The sequence below is a fragment of the Agelaius phoeniceus genome, chromosome 6 (assembly GCF_051311805.1).
Source record: "Agelaius phoeniceus isolate bAgePho1 chromosome 6, bAgePho1.hap1, whole genome shotgun sequence".
NCBI classification, from domain to species: Eukaryota; Metazoa; Chordata; class Aves; order Passeriformes; family Icteridae; genus Agelaius; species Agelaius phoeniceus.
Window position 1 is genome coordinate 46,544,178 of NC_135270.1, and position 23,224 is coordinate 46,567,401.

The 23,224-nt window shown below is 35.2% G+C and overlaps 1 protein-coding gene across 6 annotated transcripts in view; it reads right to left on the reverse strand.

Moving 5' to 3' along the window:
- Nucleotides 1–23,224, reverse strand: part of EML5 (EMAP like 5) — a 98,765-nt gene that overhangs the window by 17,366 nt on the left and 58,175 nt on the right. For 2 of the 6 annotated variants that reach the window (XM_077180597.1, XM_054634765.2), the window contains exons 21-32: nt 22,907–23,048; nt 20,985–21,137; nt 20,031–20,162; nt 18,664–18,752; nt 17,794–17,970; nt 16,743–16,944; nt 14,958–15,084; nt 7,488–7,566; nt 6,249–6,378; nt 5,353–5,451; nt 3,457–3,477; nt 440–613 (exon numbers count right to left, since the gene is read on the reverse strand). In XM_077180597.1, the coding sequence (XP_077036712.1) occupies nt 440–613; nt 3,457–3,477; nt 5,353–5,451; nt 6,249–6,378; nt 7,488–7,566; nt 14,958–15,084; nt 16,743–16,944; nt 17,794–17,970; nt 18,664–18,752; nt 20,031–20,162; nt 20,985–21,137; nt 22,907–23,048 (1,525 nt within the window). Of the gene's footprint in view, nt 1–439; nt 614–3,456; nt 3,478–5,352; nt 5,452–6,248; nt 6,379–7,487; nt 7,567–10,988; nt 13,433–14,957; nt 15,085–16,742; nt 16,945–17,793; nt 17,971–18,663; nt 18,753–20,030; nt 20,163–20,984; nt 21,138–22,906; nt 23,049–23,224 lie in introns of those variants that run through there. The other 4 variants (XM_077180598.1, XM_054634768.2, XM_077180599.1 and 1 more) reach the window with 4 other exon arrangements.

Below are 23,224 nucleotides of genomic sequence, written 5' to 3' on the forward strand. Positions count from 1 at the left end.
CAACAATTATATAAGATGCATAGAGGAGTTATCCTGGCACCCTATTTCTGCAATTTGCAACTTTTGGGAATAATTTCAGGAGTATGACAACCTAGTCAGTAATCATACTTTAGAGAAGAATAAATAGTAATAATAATAATAATAATAATCATAATCATAATGATGATGACAGTTTTTAAGAAAAGAAATCCCTACATTATTCTTACTGGAAATCAGTGAACTATCTTGACCTTTACACAATAGTTTCAAAGGAGATATATTCAGCAGTCACTAGAATGGGTAAACACATCTATTTTAGATCTCGTTGTACAGAGCATAGTGCACAGCATTTATTTAATAATTTTTAATCGGCTGATGCTTTAAAGTTACACTTGCTCTTGACTCAAGCCAACATATCTCTAACAATGTAAACCCTCTGCAAAACCAGTCTCTTTCCTACCTTCCTGCCACTTCCAAATGGTAATGGTGTGTTCAGGATCCAGCCCTACGGACAGCAGCAGTTTGCCAGTGGCACTGAAACTGACGGAGCAAACGCCCTTGGAATGGTAGCACCGCAGCACCGACAGCGTCTGCTTGTTCATTGCATCCCACACGTGAATAGAAGGAGCTGTAGCTACACAAATGGAAAAACATGCCATTAGTAGTCATTTTGAAAATGTGTAATGATTTCCTTATTGAAGCAGTTAATGCTTTTTTATCAGACAAAATTGCTGTGATCAGATGGGGGAAAATAAAGGAAAGAAAAGAGATTTTGGCCTCCATTTGGAAAACAATTTATGACAAACAGGATCATCAGGTAGGATGAACAAGCTGGCCACATTACATTACCAGAGGTGTTAATTTGTTACTTAACTTGCTATGGGACCCGTGTAGCACAGCAGAAGTTCTAAAAGCAAGAGCTGTCCTCTCCTGTTTTGCTCTTATTAAAACATAGAGCAGCATGCTAACTCAAAACCTTCATAAATAAAGCTGCTCATCAAGAATGTAACCTCTCCATGGGGCTTTTGGACAACTGATGGCTACAGAGAAATCAGTTTACAGTGCAGGGCCAAAATCTCCTTTCTACAAAATGGCCAGCTGTCTGAAAGGCTTGTCCTCTTAGGAGAGCATGAGCCGAATTGTCAGCTTGCTTACCGACATAGAACTACGGTATTGCGTCTGCATTGTTTAGACTGCGAGCTCTCTGCAGGAAAAAATGTCTTTCCATGCTACTAATGTATGTGATTATCTCTAACATGATGACAGCTGTTTTTTCCCCAAATGCAATGCCTGCTCAAAAGATCTTGCCATCCATATGTAGTTTACAATCTCTGAGCAGCATCTAAGGCATTTCCAGCACAGTAAGATTCTCAAAATTCTTCACTTCTGATCTCTAATAAATTGGACTGTAGAGTCCTAAGGTTACTGGCTTTTGTCACAGATCCAGACTCACACAAACTAAATTCTCTTTCAGGTTCATGCTTCATGTTTCTCATAGATAAATCTAGGCCCTCAAAGGCATGCATGTGATGGGAAACAGTAGGCACAGGGACTTAGGCAAAATTTCAGCCACATGAAACTCAGTTTTTGAGCACAATTCCACAGCTTTTCTGAAACAGTCTTTAGAACATACTTCCTCATTTCTTTTATTTCCCAATTGAATTTCTTCTCATGTCAGCAACAAGATGTTAGCATTACCTTTTGAGAGGTACCACAGCAGGATCATTTAATGGCTATGCCATTAAAACAGAAAGAGCAGGAGTTGACAGCAACTAGCACTTCCCAAGAATTGTCAGCAAACTCTTTGCTGTTCTTATGGGAAACTGAGGGAAGGGAAAGTTTTATTATGGCTCTGAACTGTTTTTCACTCTTCAACCCTCCTCTTGGTAAAGACCTGCATTACCCTTGAATAGTGCACATGCTCTATAACCTTGGCCAAAAGTTTTCTTTTGGATGGCAAACAGAATCTCTCCCCTAGTTTTCCTGAATAAGAACTGACAAAATCATTCAGAGCAAGATCTGCAAGACAGAGAACATGAACTCTGAGGTCCTTCCATGTGATGGAGTCCTTCTGAAAGTCTCTGTCCTGAAACTGAATCCTGCCTGTATACTCAACACTTTCACAAGAGAGATGTTCTAAGCCATCATCTCCTTCTGGGAGCAGTTAGATAAAGCTAGCGTGGGCTGGCAGGACAGAAAAAATCTTTACTAAGGTGGACCAAATCTACACCAAATCATTAGGAAACTTGAATTGCCATTCCAGCCTAGTACAAACATTACTGCTACCAGAACACCTGCGTCACTGTAGAAGACTGAAAATCTGAACTAGAAAAGCAAAAATTGTTGGCAAGGATGCCAAAAGCCAACAATAAATTTAAAGTATAACTATTCAACTTTCTAATGAAAGCAGGCAGCAGCTTGGATTCCAGACTAATGGTTCCAGAAAGAAGAAAAAATTCAAGAGTGCTCGTTTCAGGCAGCATCAACAGAATTTAGTAATATACACAAGCTCAAACTGAAGTTGCAGTAGGAAGAAGGCCCATGAGACAGGGAAAGTGTCCAGCCACCCTATACAGTACTATAGATGTTCTTTCATATAAATATCCATATCATCATTGCTTTTTTAAAATACAGGCTAGAAGTGTGGGAAAAGGTACCTATACTCTTCCTGCCATCCTTAGAGCAAGCACCATTTGCCATATTTAAGAGAAGTCAACACACATTAAAGATGTCAATGTACATTTGTTCTTACAGAACAAACTTTAGATCCACATGAAGATTATTACACTTTCTATTACACATGACCACATTTATGCATCTCTGAAGATTCTTCACAAGACAATTATGGCTACTCAACAATGAACTCATTCGCACATGATGGTGATGAGTTTTTGCAATTACAGTTGAAAAAAAAACATATTAATAAAAAATATCTCAGTCAAGACCGTCAAAATGTCAAAGACCCAAAATGATAGAGGAAAAATTAAACTGACATCATAAAAAGCATTTTGGATCAATGGTAATAAACTGCATGACAATTGTACATAAATGTGAAAGGTGATTTGTTTTTCACTCAGTCACCTAGGCCTCCTCAGTAGAATTTACTTTAGAAATGCATGTTTAAAATTACACTCAATTGAAGGACTAAACCAAATGTTGTCAGCCCCAATATGCCTACAAAACTGGCAAGCATACCCAGGAACGCTACAGCAGCAGTATGTATTAGAACTCACTAATCACTAAGCAGCACAAAGGGAATATGCTTCAACAAGAGTAGCTTTTAAGTGTGTTCTAACATTTTTAATTTTTCTATATTTACAGTATGCTGAGCTGTTTTGACTTCTATTCAGTGCTGACAGATACACGGGGTTTAATAAACTAAAAATGAATTCACATCACTTATGCCTCTATAAAGCTGCAGATGGCTACCAGATAGACTAACTATACCTGAAGATGTTAAAATTTTGTTTCCCTTACCTGACATATCTGCTGAGTCTCCTGTAATGGAAAAGCAGCAGAAAAATAATTAGATCAGAAATAAGATAAGTGCTAAAGAAAATATATGCCACATTCAGTGTAATTTCTTAACACACACCTTGATGTCATCTTTTTGCATTGCAGCAGCACCAGTACTGCTGTTAAAGATGAATAATTACTGACAAAAGGAGGTCACATCAGAAATAAATCATAGATTGAATATATTGAATATATTGAATATCTTTTGATTTCTATTTCAAGCTACAACGCAAAAATCTAGTTTTGGTGTATGTTAGGTCGCTCTCAGCCAAAATAAATGAAAAACATATTTTTTCATGTCATTGATATTTTTAAAAAATGTCAGAAAAAATGTTAAGAAGTAGTATGTGAGTACCTGAAGATTCAATAAATCTTTTTAAATCATGATGGTGACAAAATTTGTGCCAACCATATGAGTAGGAAAAGTAGCAGCAGTTCTTTATAGAGTATATATACTCCTCAACATCCCTTCAAAATCAGAAAATAAGTGCTGTTTTAAGATATCTCACTTCCAGCTTATTTTTAATTTTCTGCTTAAAAGTATATGCCATTTCTAAGTGTCATCTGCCTCTGATTGGTATGCCTTAATCCACATTACAAAACAGTTAAGAATTGTCCTACTGCTAATTGATGTAGAAATGATTATGAAAATTAAAAAAGGATTAAGTCCTGTATTTTGTCTCGGGTAAGATGAACACTGTAGAAGAAAAATTTTCACATTCCTCCACTACAGAAAGGCTAACAGGGACAGATTAAGAAATATGATGAAAAAGCAAATTCTTAAAGGCAATAAAAGGTTTGTAATTCTGCAAATGTTCAAACCATAGACAAATATCTGCTGATGATTTTTTCCATTTAAATAATCTCCATTAAAAATTTGTTTTAAATCATGTGAGGCAAGAAACTCACCAGGAAAGAAAGCTATTTTAGCTAAGAGGCTACTATTATCAATGAGTCAATTTTAATGAGACAGGCACCTAAAAATCCAAAAGACACAGGAAAGCAGGTAATAAACTCTGCAGAACTGATTTTATTCATATAAAACTTCTAAAACAAACCAAAGGAAATAAAGAGTTATTTTGGCTGAAATCAAATAAGGGGGTTTTTTTGCATTCTATGCCCTGAAGAAAATAATGTGGGTTTGAATCTGCTGAGAACCAATGGAAGATACGAAAACTACAACCAGATTGTAGGGCTACAAAAATCACTTCTACAAAATCTAGAAACAGCAATTTCTACCAGCTATGCCAATGCAAAATGTGGGGGGTTTTTTTCTTTTTTTTTTTTTAACCTGATTAGTTCATAGACCTTTATGCCACTATGAAATATATATATACATTTTCCCTCTATATCTCAGTTTATCTGTAGGGAACCCCATTAGGGTTTTGGTTCTGCCTTTAAGATTACAACTACAGCATATCCAACCACCAAGTAGGTATTATAAAACTATCTGATGAGGTAAAACCTAATAAGACTGACATGTATTTTAAGAAATGAAGGTTAGCTCTATTCAGCTTCTTTGGAAGGGCAGTGACTCTTCAGAAGGTGTAACACAATAGTTCAATATCAGTCTAACACTGATAGTTCAATACAACCAGACTAATTTAATGGGGCTTAAGATTTCTGAAAAAATAGTTTTGATAATACTCCAAGCAAAAGATAAGTTTAATCTTTCATGCCTCAATATTTTTTGTCAACTTTATTCAATTACACTCAAAGGAACATATAAAGAGGACAGGTAACTGAGTAACACTCATACAAACGGAGATAGCATAATCAAATATTTTATGATTTATCATGAATTTACAAGGTCCTGATTGCATGCTGTTAATTCTTTTTACAAAAATACAAACATACCTACTTGGCCAGTTGCCACTATGTTGGTAAACTTGGGGTGCTGATTCACAGTGAGGCACAAAATATCATCATTGTGTTCCTGGTAAAATGACTGAGAGCCTAAAAATAAGAAAAAAAGAAATCAAACTCTAGTTCAACTTTAATTAAAACATTTATACACACATAGACGTGGCCAATGCTTGAAAATTTCATAGTATTTGTTAGAAAACAGCATTATGGTCATGTTGCATTTTGAAGCTTAAGACCAGAAAAAAGAAACTCCACATTATTTATCTGAACTTCAACACACAGCCCTCAGTAACTCCAGACATTTCCCTCAAGTTTTCCACATGAAGTTGCTTAACTATCTCCAAATGGCATTGTGTACTTTTTTAAAGGTCCAAGTTATCTAAACTAACTGGGTTATTGTGAAAGAATATACATGATGCAGATGACTGAAAAGTAAACCAAATCAAAATGTTAACTTGTTCTTAGAAAAAAAAAAAATTACAATTATTCATTACATTACAGAATTAATTACAATTCTGTAATGTAAATAACAATTACATTGTTATTTCATTACATTGTTATTTAATTGTAATTACAATTCTGTAATGTAAATAACAATTACATTGTTCAGTTCTTTTCATTTCTGTGATCATTTCAACACGCAAATTTCAGAAAGCTAATACCAAAAAAACCAAATCTTCACTTCCTTAAAGCTCAGCCTCCAGGAGCATTTCAGTACACTTGTTTGTTTATACAGCTATTATGAATATTCTCTACAGACTGAAATTTTAGGAACAAATAATATTTTTTCACATACTTTTACAATACTTTAAGTATATTAATTACTTTATAAACTGTAACTCCATGAGTGTGAAGAAACCTTTTCCCTGCAGTGGGTTTTCTCCTACCTGTTGCCACATTATACAAGATGCCAACAGATGCAGTGTGATAAATTACATCAGCACCATCATTCAAATAGTGCACGTTGTTTCTGCAGTCCTTGCCTCGGTACCCAAATACCAGCTCCAAAATTAGGTCCTAAAAAAGATATTCACATCAGTAGATTTACCAAACCTTAAAGCAGTTATGAATTTCTTAAAGCAGTTATGAATTTCACATTCTTCTGTAGGATTTAATTTTTTTAATTATCTCCTTATGAAGTAAGTGACACTCAAGGCAACAGAAACTGGGCTGGTGCCTTCCCTGTCAGTTTACAGAGCTGCTCATTCTTGTCACACCCAGCTGTGTCACCCTTTTCCTCATCATCCCTCTCAAGGGGATGCTGCAGAATGTGCATAGAGTACACACAGACATATATATAGATACACTGAAAGAGATACTCATACACATGAACATAAATAAATAAAATGCAGTGAAGAATAAAGTTCTTTTAATGCAGAAGACACTAAGAAACAAATAATGACAAACACTGGTCCACAATTTAATTCCAGCCAGCATCTAGAAACCCAAATTACTTACTCTAGAAGCTTAAAACTTCTAGAGTGCTGATGTCTAAAAGCTGTTTACTATGCTACAATATTTTGCAGAATCAACAATATTTGGGTTGGTAAAGAATGGTAAATTTTCCAAGGTTAGATGAAATTTTCACTTCAGATTAATCAAAAATTGGTATGTTTATTTGCAATTGCCATGTAATGAAAAAACAGGTGCTGAAGCTAAACTCATCATTAATAGAATTTTTAAAATTATTCTTAAAACTCTTATCATGATAAATTTAAATGGAAGTTTTAAAAAAAAATTCTAAGAAGATTGGAATTAAAAAATTAGTTAGTTTCATTAGCAACAATATTTATTTAATAATATTTACTGCTTAGTTTTATTAGCAACAATACACCCTTTAACAAACCAGTTATCTATACAAGGCATCCTGCTTTCTACAGCCAGTTCTAAGGTTTCATGATTACTAAGAATTGAGTTATACTCCATTTCATTAGCAAGAAAAAGAAAAATAGTCTTGTTTTTATTCACAAGAAAAAATTTTCTCCCACTTTTTCGACTCTTTACCTACTATTCAGTATTCCCACCTTTGGTATATTTAGAATAAAACAATCATTTAACGTGTTCATAGGTGTGTCAGTTTCTGGCAAAACAAAATCCTAAAGGAAGAAAAGCCCCATTGTTCTTACCTCTATGGGTCTCTTTTTTTTCCCCACGTTATTTGTCTGCAGTTTCTCCGGCTGTGGCAATGCCCTACTAACTGGAGGTCTGAAACAAAGAACTGTGAATAAGAGAAGGCTGTCCGTCACCCATTCCATGCTAACAGCAACCTTCCAACCTGCCAAGGCTTTGGGAAACCTTACAGCCTGTCCTACTCAACTCATGCTCATCTTCATCTTCAAAATAAATACCTCTGTCAAAGGAGAAGGACAAAGCCTAAAAATCCTGTGTTTAACATGCTAGGTTCTCTAATTTTTCAACAATCCATGGGGTTAATGCAAAATGACTGAGCACTTTTAAAATCTTCTTTGCTTTTTCAAGCTATGTTTTTAAGGTACTTCCATTTTCTCTGCAGCAATTTTACTGAAGAGAGGCTTACCTGATTAATCTAATAATGCCTGTTCCCACATGCCTTCAGCAGACCCCTCAGTTTTCCTATTTTTGTAATAGTTTGTAAAGAACTCCAGATACACCTGCCCATCCACTCCTACATCAACTGAAATGTGATATTGATCAAAGCTTGTGTGAAAGAAAACCAAGACCATGCAAATGCAGGAGTAACAGCCACAACCTATGTTCCACTGTTCTGAATAGCCCAGATTTAATTAGGAACTGTCAATTAGATATGTTGAACAAATATTCATAACATCTCTCACATTACATTCAACTGTACCTATACAAAGAAATACAAACAAATAAGCTTTATTTATTGAATATACACAAATATTCCTAGTAATTTGCAGGAGCATTGATTATTGATTCCATAGATACAGCATTTGTGGCTGTGATAACAGTCCTTTAAGCTTGATCTTTAAGAGGAACGATTCATTTTACAATAAATTCTATGTATAAATTCAGTGATATCCAGATTATTTATCCAGTAGGCAGTGTGATATAGTAATATCAAACATGAAGCAACAGGTTGCTTTCATATTCCTTTTTAGTGTGAAGTACTTCTAATTTCATCTCTGCTCTTGAGTGATGACTTTGATTCAAAATAATGACTGTATTTTCTCAGAATGATAGAACATGATTTGTTTGTACACTGTGTAGTTTGAAGGACAGGTGAAAAGCATTTTTTCAGTTATTCAAATAAAATACGATTTTCTTGGATTTATTTTTTCATTGTTCCTGCCTAACTTTAGAACAAAAAGGACAGGTGAAAAGCATTTTTTCAGTTATTCAAATAAAATACGATTTTCTTGGATTTATTTTTTCATTGTTCCTGCCTAACTTTAGAACAAAAGAGATCACTCCAGAATGCTTCAAAAGACTTTATGTTTTCAATATCTCATTTGTCATGGACAATTCTGCAACAGTCTAATTACTATTCCTCTAGAAATTACCAAAACACATCATAAAAAGCCCTTCTTTCACTTGTCAACCTCATATTTGACACAGGACTCAAACTTCATCTCTTTCCTCTTCTCCTACCCTGGCCCTAATTAACTTCTGTCCCTGAAACACAGAGGGAAAAATGAGTTGGAGGGGAAAAAAATGGAGAAAAATTAAATATAGCAGAAGAATATATTTGAAGTTTGGTGAAAGCAGTAAAGACTGAAAGGACATGATTCTTACAGAGGTTTACTTTACTGGAACTGAATATTTCTCTGCTGCTTGGTTCTAAAATGTGGCATTTTTTAAACATTTGCTGTCTGTAAATCCCTTGTGGTAGAAAGGGAGAAGAGATAAAACAATCTCACATTTTACAACTGCTTGAGAAGACCATCTGTACTTAAAGGCTCTACAAATACAAATAAACACAGGTTGATATCACCCTTAAGTAATCATAAGAGTACATTCATACCTTACCACACAACAGAATAAAGTGAAGGTACATTGGTCAGGAAAACCTGAGAACTTTCACTCAGCTGCATTGTCTCACAAGTCACCTAAACAATTTCTCTAAGCATCTGTCCAGGAAAGGCTAATTCTGTATTGATCCAGAGCAGTGGAACTCTAATGCAAATTACAAGCACATATGGACTCTCTTCCCAATTAAGTTTCAAGATAACAACTTCAGGATTTAAAAACAGGAATGCTGAAGGATATGAGAATACATTTTCCAAGTCATTTTTTGAATGTGTGAGAGCTGAAAATATTTTTAATTTGCTGTGTAATGTGCAGCAAAGTGACTAATGGCATATACAACACAGAGTGGTCATATACCTGTATGCATAACTTGCTGCATGCTCAAAAGCTGTGTGGAAAAGATGGAAAAGAGAGCATGTTCACACATGTTGGGGTGAATTCACATATGGATAGGGTCAGTTTTAGCATGGGGAAAGAGAATTCCAGCCATCTATCATAAGGGAAATAAATACCTCAATATTGGCACTTTATTTTCAAAAATAAAATATATTTGGTATATGTATTTTAATATTTCTTGTTATGAAAACATAAAAATCAAGTACAAGCATTTTGAAGTAGTTTCTGAAACAAAAAATTACCTTGTTCACAGTTTTAGACATAGCTTAAATATTACTACCCATTTTTGCAGGATGTATTTCATCCCATATTTTCCTCATTGTTACTGAGTATCTAAAGTTACTAACAGAACAAGGAATGATTTTCAGTTATATAGCATATGTAAATTACCACCAATTCTTTTAGTTCTGTGGTAATTTATAACAGTGTGATTTACAATATTTATTTCTGTTTTAAAAATACAAGTATTATTTTGGGCACTATTTGATAGAGCAAATTACAGTAGTTGGTACAAAAGAAAAAAAGTCCCTTCCTGTGTGGAGCACCAAAATTGCACTTCATACTTAGGGGGACTTGCAGAGAACTTAGCAATTGATTTTGCACTACTCTTCAGCATGAAGCATCTTGCTCTGCCCTCCCCAAAAGGTGTTGGGAAGCATAAAGTACACAGTGAATTTTAAGAGTAAGGAGGACTTCTTTCCATTTACTCTTGGCAAGTTCTTCAAAGTCATTTGTGAAACTTCACACAGGTCTGGTTTCCATTAGAAGATAATGAAGGCTGGTAGTTTTTAAGTACTGCTTCTGGACAAAAAAATTACTTATAATTATTTCATGTGCTCTGTGAGCAGTAAGAGCCATTTTAAACTCACTAATGCAGATACAGGGAATCTGATGCTCAAATAATTCAGTAACATATAAACTTTGGCACATCAGGTGAGACTGTCAAATCATCACATATAAAACAGCTGTCCACTAGGGGGCTGGAAAAAGTGCTAATCTTTGTACTTCTTACTGAAGAATACTACTTGTGAAACACTGGGAAGTGATAGTTCATGGAGCTGGAGTTCATATTGTAAAACAGCATCTAGCTCATTGTACAAAACAGAACTACAGTGCATATATATAAATTTCAGATTTTTCATACAGCAATATTCTGAAGAGTGACAGGTGCATGATATGGCACCCAACATGACAGATGGCTTTTTAAGGAAAATGGAAGGTGGCAGTAAAAGATGGATTAGATAGGAAAATAAAAGCATTACCTGGAACCTCTTTTCAGCAGCAGATGGGAAAGAGAAAAGGATTACTTATACAAGTTTGGCTAAAAGTTAGGTGCCAGTGAATTATTCGTATAGATAATTATTGCTGACTTCCTGGTTTGTATACTCCTTTTTACAAGGGGATGAGTCACTTCATAGACTATATAAATCTATTATTTTTATAAAACTCCCATTCACTTAAATGGGAATTATGAACTTGTGTTGGCATGAGAATATAATTCTTTGGGATAACTCTACTGTAAATAGAGAAAAAAAGCAGAAGCAGAAAAAAAACCCCTCTGAACTATACCAAGTGTTCAGAGTCAGCAAACACAACACCTGAATAACTCAAAGAAAGGCTGTGCAGGTTTAACTTCCTGAAATAAGCTGATGGATGGCACAGTCAACTCGTTATTAAAGACAGATGTCCAAGTTTAGTCACAAAAATACATTAATTTATACTAAAATAAAATTATCTCAGCTAACCAGAATGTGTGGGGTTCTGAGCACTACTATATGTAGTATTTTTTCATGACTATTTAATTCAGTTTATGTTAATTGAAGATACTTTGCTCTGGATAGGTTTCCTCAGTCATGTATGATGGAATACTCCTATTATTTGGCTAGCCAAAACCCCTCATTAATAATTAAAGCATGTGGGCGTGCACAGATTATTTCCTAATATCTGTAGTATGCATGGGCACTTTACATGAGTTTGATTAGCTGGTACACTTCCACTGGTTTGAGAAGCTCTTTTTTTAAGAGCCACTAAACAACTTCACTAGGTGAACACTAGGTAGTTTTTCTCACTTATAAGTTAAGCAAAATAATTTAAGGAATAATTTAGGAAAAAAAAAATCTTGAAAATTAAGAACACAACATTAACAACTCATCAGCTTACAGACTGATTTTTTTCCATACAGAAAACAATGGATTTTACTGGATGTCTTCTACTTACTTTTAACTTTATTTTTCAGTACAAGACTGATGCACTAGTTATTCATATAGGAAACAGCTAAACCTTTCCCACAATAAAATCCAAATGTAGCTTGAGCAGGCTTTGCAGTCAATAGCATGCAATTCTTCAAATTAAAATACCTCCAGATATTTTTCACAGTAAAACAGTGAAAAATTGTAACTGAAATTCCTGGTTATTTAATTTTGAGATCTCTTGGTACAGCCATTTGTCTGTAAGGTACATTAATCACAGCACTGCCCCTCTCACAACCACAAATAGCCAGCTTCAGGCAGTATAAGAACAGAGTAAGAATGGAGCATTATTCTCCAGAGGCATCTCCCAACCTTCAGTGCTGTGCAATTCAGGGAGTAGCAGAGTCAGAAGCATTTTCAAAATCAACCATGATAGACTTTTTTCTGAGTAATTTACCTAGCACAAAAACATACTAGGAAAGAACTCTTAGTAAAGGATAGAAACAGTTTTCAAATGTGTTTTGTGCTGCTGAGTATCCATAATGTTATTTCACAACCAAATTAGACACACAGCACACATATTTTCACATAAAAATATTACCTATAAACATTATTATTCAGAAATGATAAATAATTCAAATTACCAACCTAAGTGCTGCCTCACAGCAGTGCCATTTTGTATTTCCAGCAGAAGTTAAAATAAGTACTGCAATTTCAATGATATAGCATGGTAATTTCCCTGCTAGAGAATACTATATCATTAGCAGAGCTGGCATTTAACACTGCAAGCAAACCTCAGACCAACTGAATCTGAAAGAAACCTGGAGTTCCAGTCATGGAGGCAGCTCAGTCTGCAAGTCTGAAGGGTGGAAGGCTACAAGTCTGAAGGATTTGCTGTGCTGCCATAATTTAACAGCATGTTTTTGCATGTGCACATACTGTAAACAGAGCAGGTGCAGAAGTTCATAGCCCATGCAGGCACCTACAGCAGAGACTGCTGCATGAGCAGGAGCTGGAGCCAGCAGCTCAGACCCTCAAGCAGCACAGGTGCATTGGCAGAATGCTGCAGCCAAGGCAGGAGGGTCCCTGCACCCCTGAACTCCATCAGCTCCAGCAGGGGGCTGCTCACAGAGTGCCATGTGCTCCCTGCACTGCTCCAGCCTGACCTCTAAGGGTGTGCTGCAGGCACCCACAAACACCTGGGCAAGATCTCTGGCCCAGACAGGCAAGTCAAGCTGTTCCTTAGCCCCCCCAAAGTACTGAGGAAAGGAGGATGAGCTTTGATCACCTCCTCCTAGAACACTCCAGTGTTCACTCACGTCAGCTCAGAGTGAGAGCTGCACTTGTGTTTTGTCCCTTAACCCTTTTGTACCTATTAACATGCTACTATTTAATAGTAAAGAGGTAAATCCCTCACTTCTGTTGCAAATTGTAACTACTTTTCCAAGCAGCTGAAGCTATTAAAATCCATTTAGTCCTGGACTTCATGTACATGAACTTACCTTACTACCCCCTGCCTTCATAGGAAGCAAAAATAGAGAGTAATAAAAATAAAATAAAAATTAGTATCTATGACAGTAGACTAAAACATTTCTAAAACATTTACCAATCTTATACAATATTAACATCAGAACAGAAGTCAAAATACATACAGTAACCACAGCCTGGTTTTATTCTTCACAAAAAAAAAAAAGTCTTTGAAGTTTTAGGGCCCCAAACTTTTCAACAGTGCAGGTAATGGAATTTTTTCGTTATCTTTTTTTTGATTCTGAATCACAATTTAATTACCTTACTACAGAATTAATTCTCTTAGTAATTTATCTGAAACTGAAAAACACAATTCACTCAGCTTCCAGAAACAGCTTTTGAAAGGAACACAAGAGTCTTACAGTTTCATTAAAAAGAAAAAAAAAATCTTTAATCAAAGCTTTCATGCCATGCACATTATTTCTTTTTGATTTCCACATCAAGTACAGCTAATTAAAAAAGAGAAAGACCATTTCTCATAAATTCAAGACAGGGAACCACAGCTTTATACACTCTCTCTTACAGCAACACAACTTAAAAACAAAAGATGATATGAAACTCCCACCAAAGTCACAATGCATTTTTCAACAAGGGTATCACAGACCTGCCCAGCTTCACTGTGGAAAGAGGCTTGAGCATTACCACAGAACTCCTCACATTCCTGCAAAACTTCCTACCCTTCCATTTCCCCAGATCCTCACAGCCCCATTGTACCCCTCTGTTTTCCTCACTTCCCCATCTTTACTATTAGCATTCCCCAAATGCTGTATTAGGAATTCCTCCTTCCTTTTCCCTCACATATACTGTCCACATCAATTTAGTGGACAACAAACAACTTTCAGCTCAGCTGCAGATTCTACAACAGATAATGTTCTAGATGTTATAAATTCTTTCTGTTATTTTGCATCTACTTTATTTTCAGGGTTTATTTTAATCTACTCCCCATCCTATTCTCTTCTAAAGCATACAACAGTGAACCAAGATCTAAAACTAACACTGCCAAGCAACCAACTCTATTTTCCAAGATGCATTAGCAAAAACTGCAGAACCACTGTGGACAGAATTTTTCAAAGAAAACTAGAATTTATGTAGAGACTGAAGCAATGCAAGGAGCAATTAGAGCTGAATTCATCAGAGCAGTTTGTTGGCAGAACCAAAAACCTGAGAGCTGTCCTTCACAAAAACAATTGTACAGGCTCATGCCTATAATGCCATCACTAACTACCAGTCAGTATTTCAGTTTCAGAAAAAACATATTATTAAACACCAGCAAATAACTCAATCATCTCAAGGAACTCCCCAAACATAAAAATATGCATACATAGTTTTTTGTGCTCTCTGAAAATAAGTACAGCCTAGTCCTTTGGGTCACCTTTCTTTTTTTCTTCAAAGAAGTATTTAGATTCTTTTTATACATATCCTTTTAAGTTAAGAATCATATATTCCAATATAATTTTGTTCTACTATTGTCTTTTCAGGTTGATTTCTTGGCTAGAATTGTAATTTAGTAATTACCTTTCATCTAAGGTTGGCTCCTTTTGTTGCAGATGAGGCTTAATTCCAAACATTGGTCTAATGTTTGTTGATAAGGCTTTGATGGTGTAATTAATTTCATTTTCCCTTGTCACATCACTGTCATAACCTAACAAAACCAGAGGGAAGAGTATCAAACCAAAATAAGGCACAAGAACAACAATTTAATCTTAATTTGTGCAGATTTCAACAATGTATTAGATTACAAAAACAATTATAGCATGGATTATTAGTAACATAAACACACAGTAGAATGGAAGTCGCTGGGAATCATGAACATTGTTAATAAAACAAATTCAAAGAAAAAGAATTCCCTACAACATCTTTGTGGAAAAAAAATTATTAATGAGTCAAGGGACTTTAAAAGCTCCATTTCTGCTTGGTTGGCCTTAACTACAACCACTAACAAAGAACCTCACTACCTGGTACCTGCTCTTAAAACCTGTAAGATTCAGTGCCTGGTTGTTCTCAATTTCAGGATCCATCCACTACCATGAAATCTATAGGGCTGCCCAAGGTTCCTACACAATGCTTAGGGCCAGCAAGGCACATCAAGATGTTGTTTACTATAGTAAAATAAACATGTTGGAAAAGCTAAGCTGTGACTGGGCTGTTATTTACTCTCTATTATTTTGTTTTTTCAAAGATCAAAACTACCAATGCCAACAATGTGATGGTGAATACTTCTTAACTCTGACTGAAATGAATAGGACCTGACCTAGAGAAACTTCTGTGGATAAAGATGTCAATGTCTTTTCTTGTAAATCTTCACACACCTCGCTCTCTTTTAGAATACTTTTGAACCCACAGCTTAAAAGGGTTCTGTGTAAAGCAGCAGAGCCTTGGGGAGATTATAGGGCTAAGATGTTCTAACAAGTCTCAACCAGAGGCTGAACAGAAAGTCTGAAGATTGCAATTTTTGACTAAGAAAGTTAAAGGCTGACATCCTCCTATGGGCAATTAAATTACTTCGTGTATTCTTCAGTACTTTTAAGAAGAAATACAGTGATTAAAATTCTTTTCCAATGAATGTTTCATATGTCTTTAATATTTAATGTATTTCTTTGGTCATTTAGCATGTTTTAGTGACAGCTGAAGTTAATTTATTACACAGAACTATTTAACGAGTAGCAGTGATAGTTTAAAAATTCTTGAACACTGAGGAATTGACAAGGAGGAGAAAATACACTTGGGAGAAAACAAGTCTGGAGGCCATAAACCCTTGGAATTATAACATGAAAAAGAAAACATAAGTATGGAAAGACCAGCAGAAGTTAATGCTAGAAAATAGAATTAACACTTTATAACTACTGATATTGTGACCTTGAAATAGGTACATAAACATCAGTCTACTTCAGTGTCCTATGCTTCCATGCTATGGAAGCAGATGCTACAACATCAAGATAACTATGATCTCACATTATACAGATTTCAAGAATTAGTGACCAAATTCCAACTGTGATGATTTTAAACATAGATTTTTGGGTAGCTATGTATAATTGATACTTAATATTTTTCATTTAGAAGATATCAAGAGTCTCTTTATGTACTCTGACTCAAAGCAGTAACTCAAACACTTCATTATCATTTTCTCCACAGCAGTTTATCAGTCCTTTCCCCAAAACCAAATTTCATTTAACATTTTTGAAGAGTATTTGCTACTTAAGATAGAAACAATCCATAAATTATTTCTAAATTTTCAGTTTTCCATTAATAAAGTCTTCTTGCAATAGCATAATTCAGTTACTTGTATGAATTCTTACTGACCTCCATCTTCTTCAGAATCTAGATCAGACTCCTCACTGTCACACTGCCTGCTGTCCCGATGTCCTTCCATCTCATAAGTCCACAGCATCAGGGAGGTGTCAGCTCCCCCAACAGTGACCAACAAACTGTCATCGTAGGTCCAACGCACATTTGTCACGTGGGTGCTGTGAGCAACATACCTCTTAAATTTTCCAAACTTTCCCTGACAAGGAGAAAAAGAAGGCAAAGATCAAATTTACCCAGTCTGCTAGACAAAACTGAAATTGCCAGCACAATGACATCACCTAACTTCTTTACAGTTCATGCTTCAGCTGTTATGTATTTCATATGATTTTAACACACAATTTGCCAAGTGCGTCTCCTATAGCAACTTCATTACATGTTAACTTTATCTTCATATCAAGCATGAAAGAGTTAGTCTATAAACAGATTCCAGCAATAAACACTGGATCATTTTTTCTAAGAGAGACAATAATCTAACTGAGTTGGAAAAAAATTCACATAGAATATTTTGAGTCAGTACTTGTGCACTGTTACCATCCTCAACATGGTAACATGTCAAAATTGAAGACGTTTACCACCAAACATATAGGAAAACTAGAGGTACTTGAAGAGCAGTAAAAATACAGTGTGCTTCTGGAATGGCTTTTCTATGATGTGTGATTAAATACTATTAAAGGTCTTCATCTTAGAAAAAAATTACTAATATTGGACAGAGTCAAGGTCCTTAAAATCAAGAATGCAATGTAGGTGAAAAATACAAGTTCCTTGTCTTCCAAAGCATTCTCATTCTTAAAGTTGTTCCTATTCATTTGCCACAGTCAGCAGCAGGACACTGCATGAGGTGGCTCTACAGTCTGACCTGGAATGATCATTCTTACACATTGGAAGTTTAATGCACTGCAAACTGCAATGTAATACTAAATGCTTTCTTAGATCAAAATGAGAACAATATAAAAGCATTACTTTCTTCTGAGTGACGAATTTTCACAGTTTTGAAAAGGCAGATTTGTTAATAAATACTTTCCATAAACAGCTGAAAAATACTTACTTTAGCAGGGTATCGAAACAGTTTCACAAATCCAAAATCATCTCCTGTGGCTAATACTTTACTATCACTAGTGAGGCATGAAGCAGTTACATCTGTGACTTCACCAATTATTGGCCAGATCCCTTCACAGCAAGAGCCCAAAACACTTGTCCATGATGCCCAGCCAATCTTTTCCACCTACAAAACCAACACATTTGAGACAGAGAATATTTCTTTGGCATTTTTCTTCCATATCCAATTTCAAGAACAATTCCTTGCACTGAAAGATATTTCACATCTAAAAGATATATTTTATCTTATTACCATCCAGAATTTCATTTGAGACCTGTAATTTTACCTCTATGAACTTTCAATTCCAAAACTTAAAGAAGTATTTTGAAAATTTTTACCTTAGCTGCCCTTTCAGGCTAAAGGAAAGAAATTATGTTTTCCAACACTGCCTTTCAATACCATGGAAAATATAATTTGGAAATTATACATTTTTGCTCTCTGCCCTATGACAATGCTCTCTATCTGAGAAAACAAAAGAAGTACAATATACTACTCTTGCCTATATGTATTATGTAAACTGTATTTCATTGTTCTATAAAGACAAGCATGAGGTTTTCCACAGCAAGGTTAGGGTTAAGTAATCTGCAATAGGTTTTCATAGGTGTTCAGGCACCAGAAGAGGCACACAGAGGACTAGTGAGATTTTCATTACTAAATCAGCCAAATGACTGTTTCTTAATAGAAGAGAAAAATGTGAAATCCTCTACATTTTATATTACTTTAAAAGTTTAAAATTACAGTTTTATACATCATTCCCTCTTATGGCTGCATCATAACTCTAATTTGAAAGCAAGTGAAGAAGGCAGTACAGTTCCTCACCTCCAAACTCGGGATAGTCTGTTTTTTCCCCCGAGGGGCTTCAAAAAACAGCTGCTCTTTAGCACCAGTGTTGACTTGCAAAAGTTTTCCTATAAAACATATGATATAGATATTGTATGTTAACATAGAAGATTCCATTTTACAGAAGGAAAAAAGAGAGGTTGGTTTGAATTTTTTATTGCTAACAGCATTGCATCAATTATTTGTTTCTATGGGAAAAAACTGCATACATAAATAATGGATCTGGAAGTATGGTCTTCTAAAGAAATCTAAGTCCTTTGACCCCTGAAATTCACAACCCTTTCTCCTCTCTTTGAAAATTGTACTAATGCATCACTTTTCTCTCCTTATTATGGCTGTCCCATCAGATGGTAGACAAAATGCACTGGGTGTAATTCAAAGCTTGTTTATGATTACTGGCTGTTGATGCTGTTGGGATGGAGAAGCACAGATGTTGCCTGGCCAGCAGCTGATCCCAAGCAGGTGACTTCTTTACACCTTTATACAACTTCATTTCTGAGGGGAATTCTCACCAATGTTTCTGTCCTCTTCCTTTTCAAAATCCTCACAGGAATCTAACTTACAACACTCCTTCAAAATCAATCAGACTGTTTCAGAAGTTATTATGTAGAGGAATAAGAACATGAACAAATAGATCACCCAATTGCACAGCCTTGCTTTTTAATGAAGCAGGACTAAATTTAGTATTTTCATTAATCATATATTAATAAGCTGGAACACAGGAAATCCAGTCTTTCTGCTCTGTGTGACAAGGATGTGTATTCCCAAGCTGTACATCCAACCCCATTGTACAGTATATTATTAAAGGAGTAGAAACATAGAATCACAGAATGTTTGGGGTTGGATGGGACCTTAGAGACCATCTAGTTCCACCCCCTGCCACTAGACCAGGTTGCTCAGAGACCCATCCAGCCTGGCCTTGACTACCTTCAGGGATGGGGCATCCACAACCTCTCTGAGCAGCCATTTCCAGTGCCTCACCACACTTACAGTAACGAATTTCTTCCTAATATCTAATCTAAACATACCCTCCTTCAGCTTAAGGCCCTTCTCCCTTGTTCTAAGTGCCCTTGTGAAGTCAAATGATAAACAGGAAAGATTTTTAAAAAATCCAAACAAACCAATCTATAGAGACAAACCATTTTACTTCAAATTGCACCACTTCTAAATATGTATGTGGCAGTAAAAATCATGGGTTTAATATTTATTCAGATGCTGTGAGAGCATACTCATAAGCTGAAAAATCAAATCTGCCAGTGATACCACAAATCCATACTATACATGTACTTTATTAGTCTATAATGTAATCAGTCTTCCAGTACATGTTTACAATGAATGCTTCTTACCTCTTATGTCCCAGTCCATGTGTGTGATATAGCTGGAGGCTCCCTTGCAGATTCCTACTCTTTTACTGCTCATTACATTGTAAATATCTACAAAGTTGTCACACGATGCCACAGCTAAGTACTTTCCAGCCCCTAAAACACATCAGTAAACACAAAATATTTTCAAAAAATTTTAGTGCTCTTCATATTAAACACAAGTAAATTCTAGAATTTAGCCATATGCAACTTTGAAGTCTTTGACATCAGCTTACTAATTTACACATATTCTCTGACAAACTGATTTTCATAACACATAATCAGCATGAAACATAAAACTATGTATCATTACATTTTCAAACAATAAAAACCATTTGCTGAAATTTTAAGTATTTATGGTATTCAGACAATGATAAGCCTTAGGGAACCAGAAAGTAATCTTGTAGGGGAATTGGTATCAGTATTTGCAACAAATTTCTCAAACAGATGAGTATTTTAATTAAAGTAGGCTATGCATTTTGAGTCCCTAAAATATGAGCTATAATGTTGGGGAAAAAAACCTAGCCTCACTGAGAGTGCTAAAGGGGGAAAAATAAGAAAAAAAAAGTTGCAAGATGTTTCTGACACATCAGTTTCAAGTATTCTTATTAGATAAGACTAACATCAGTGATGTGCCAAACTTATGCAGGTCACAAAGAGTAATCCTAGGGAGCTGCTGATTATTCACAATTTCAAACTGGCTCCTGTACTCAGGAGGTTACTATAGGCAAACCTATTCCAATAATCTCATCCTTAAACAAGGAACACAGGACTTCACACCGTGGTCTTATTTTTTAAAATGTTAGTATTAGTTTTACTGACCTATTTTTTACATCGAAAAACACTACAAATCTTCACTACTTTTATCTCTTAAATGTGATAAATCTTACTTGAACAACTTTGGTAATAAAATTTTCATTTAAAAAAGAAATCACTCACCAGGAGAAAATCTGATTTCTGAAATAACATCTTTCCTGTGCTGGAAAGAGACCAAATCCTCCAGGGTATCTGCATTAACTATCAAAAAACTTCCATCATTGAGACCAACAGCTAATGCTTTTCCATCAGGAGAAAAGCAGCAACATCTGCCTCCTATGAGAAATAAAGAAATTGCATTCAGATACATTTACAGTGCATTATCCTTCTTCCAGATCTATCTTTCCATTAGTAAAGGAAAGCAATTCTTATCCTAGAAAACTTCCAAGGAAGTTTTCCAGATGCTGCCAACATAATTTCCAAGCTGTGACAGCATACGAACAGGTACACAGGCCCAGAATGTTAGAATTTGCATATTAAATGATATCTGTTCCACATTAGAAATACAGATTAATCACTGTTGTCTGTATATTTCTAACTTGATCTCCTTCCTTGTATCTGGTGCTGCTGTTTGTTACGATTTGCTCTGATAAGGAGCTGGAAAAGACCCTCTGGATTCACAGAACTCAGTCATTTGCCCTCACAAACAATAAGACACTAAGTCATAGAATCCCTCCAAGAAACATGCCAGTGTTGTTTGAAAAACAGTTTCATTTCCAATTTAGGTTTATGTATTGTCAACTTATATAGATTTATTTTCATGCCAGAATTTTCTGTTAACATACATATTTTCCCCTACTACTTGTTCATCTGATTAAACTGTAGACAGCAATGTTTTACTTAGGTGGCTTCATTACAAGGCTTTGCATTCATTATCCTGTAGTTCCTTCCTCCATTCTCAACTTTTAGTTTAATTGTATTCAGCTGAACACAGATGAGAAATGCACATCAAAAATATCCTGATTTTTGTCTTGTAATTTACATGAATACTGCTCTATATCTTGGGGAAAATACCTCACTATCCCATGTAATTGTCACCCTGCATTCAACAACATCCTGAGCCTTCTGCTCTTTGAGTTACTCCTGACCTACACAGACATTTTTCTTACAGTCACTGGATCTGCCTTTTATCATTAACAAGTTTTATTTCAATTCCATTACTCAGTCTGCAGAAGCATAGATCTTTTTCTGTACAGTACACAGGAACTTTTTAAGATTGCCAAAATATCTCAAAATGTGTCTCATCAGCAAATACTCATCAGAGATTTTTTTTTGCCAACAGTACTCTTAAACATATTAAGAAATAGCAGCTTTAAGACTTGAGCAGAGTTCACCCACTAGAAACTTTCTTGTTTAATCCCTGCTTATGTGAGCTTGTAACTCTTCTACATTTACTTTGTCAATCTAAATAATCTTCAATTAAGCTTCCCATTATGTTTGAATCAAACTGCATTGCTGAATGCCAAACAGATAAAGCCCACTGTATTCTTTTATCTAGCAAAGCATAAATAGAGCTGTCAGGGCCAGTCTCATCTAATCCTGAAAAAATCACCTTATATGATGTCACTTAAAACAGATTTTCCATCTGTCAAAATAGAATTTATTTATAACCTAAACAACAAGTAAAAATTTTATGATTTCTCTTTTCTTGACATTACAGATCCTTCAAACATTCACAAAGAAAATTACAAACATTTATTCCAAATATTTCTTCCAAAAAATTCTAGATTCAAAGTCTCAAAAAAAGCCTTGGAATATTATAAGCAACATAGCAACATAGCATTTATGTAATTGACTCAATTTTGTTGTTAATTCACTGACTTAAATAATTGCAATTGCAAATAATCTTCAGAACAGCACTACACAGAATTTTTTGTGCAGATTCATTAGCTTAAGGGCTACATAACTAGTGAACATAGCATTAATAAAATAATTTGAGCAAAGAAAAGAATTTATTCTGCTCTCAAGTCCTGCTTTCAAAACATTCATAATGCTTGTAAATTTCAATTGCATCAGTAAATATTTTTTCATACTAAGCATCTTACCCTTTTTCAATTTGCGAACAGCTAACATACAATGGCTAGGAGATAAATCCCATATTCTTAAGGTTTTGTCATCACTTACAGTGGCACAAATAGGTAAATGAGGATGAGTAGCTAGACCCCAAACTTCCCCCTCCATGTGACCCTGAAAAAACACAATGAATTGGATTTCTTTTTAATTTAAATTGAAACATGAAAGTTAAAAAAAAAAAGAGAGAAAGAATATGCATTATTTAGAGGACAATAAATATCTGAATAAAACCATAGAATGCCTGAAAAAATTCACTCTGCTACTTGTGCAAAACTATAGTAATTTGTATT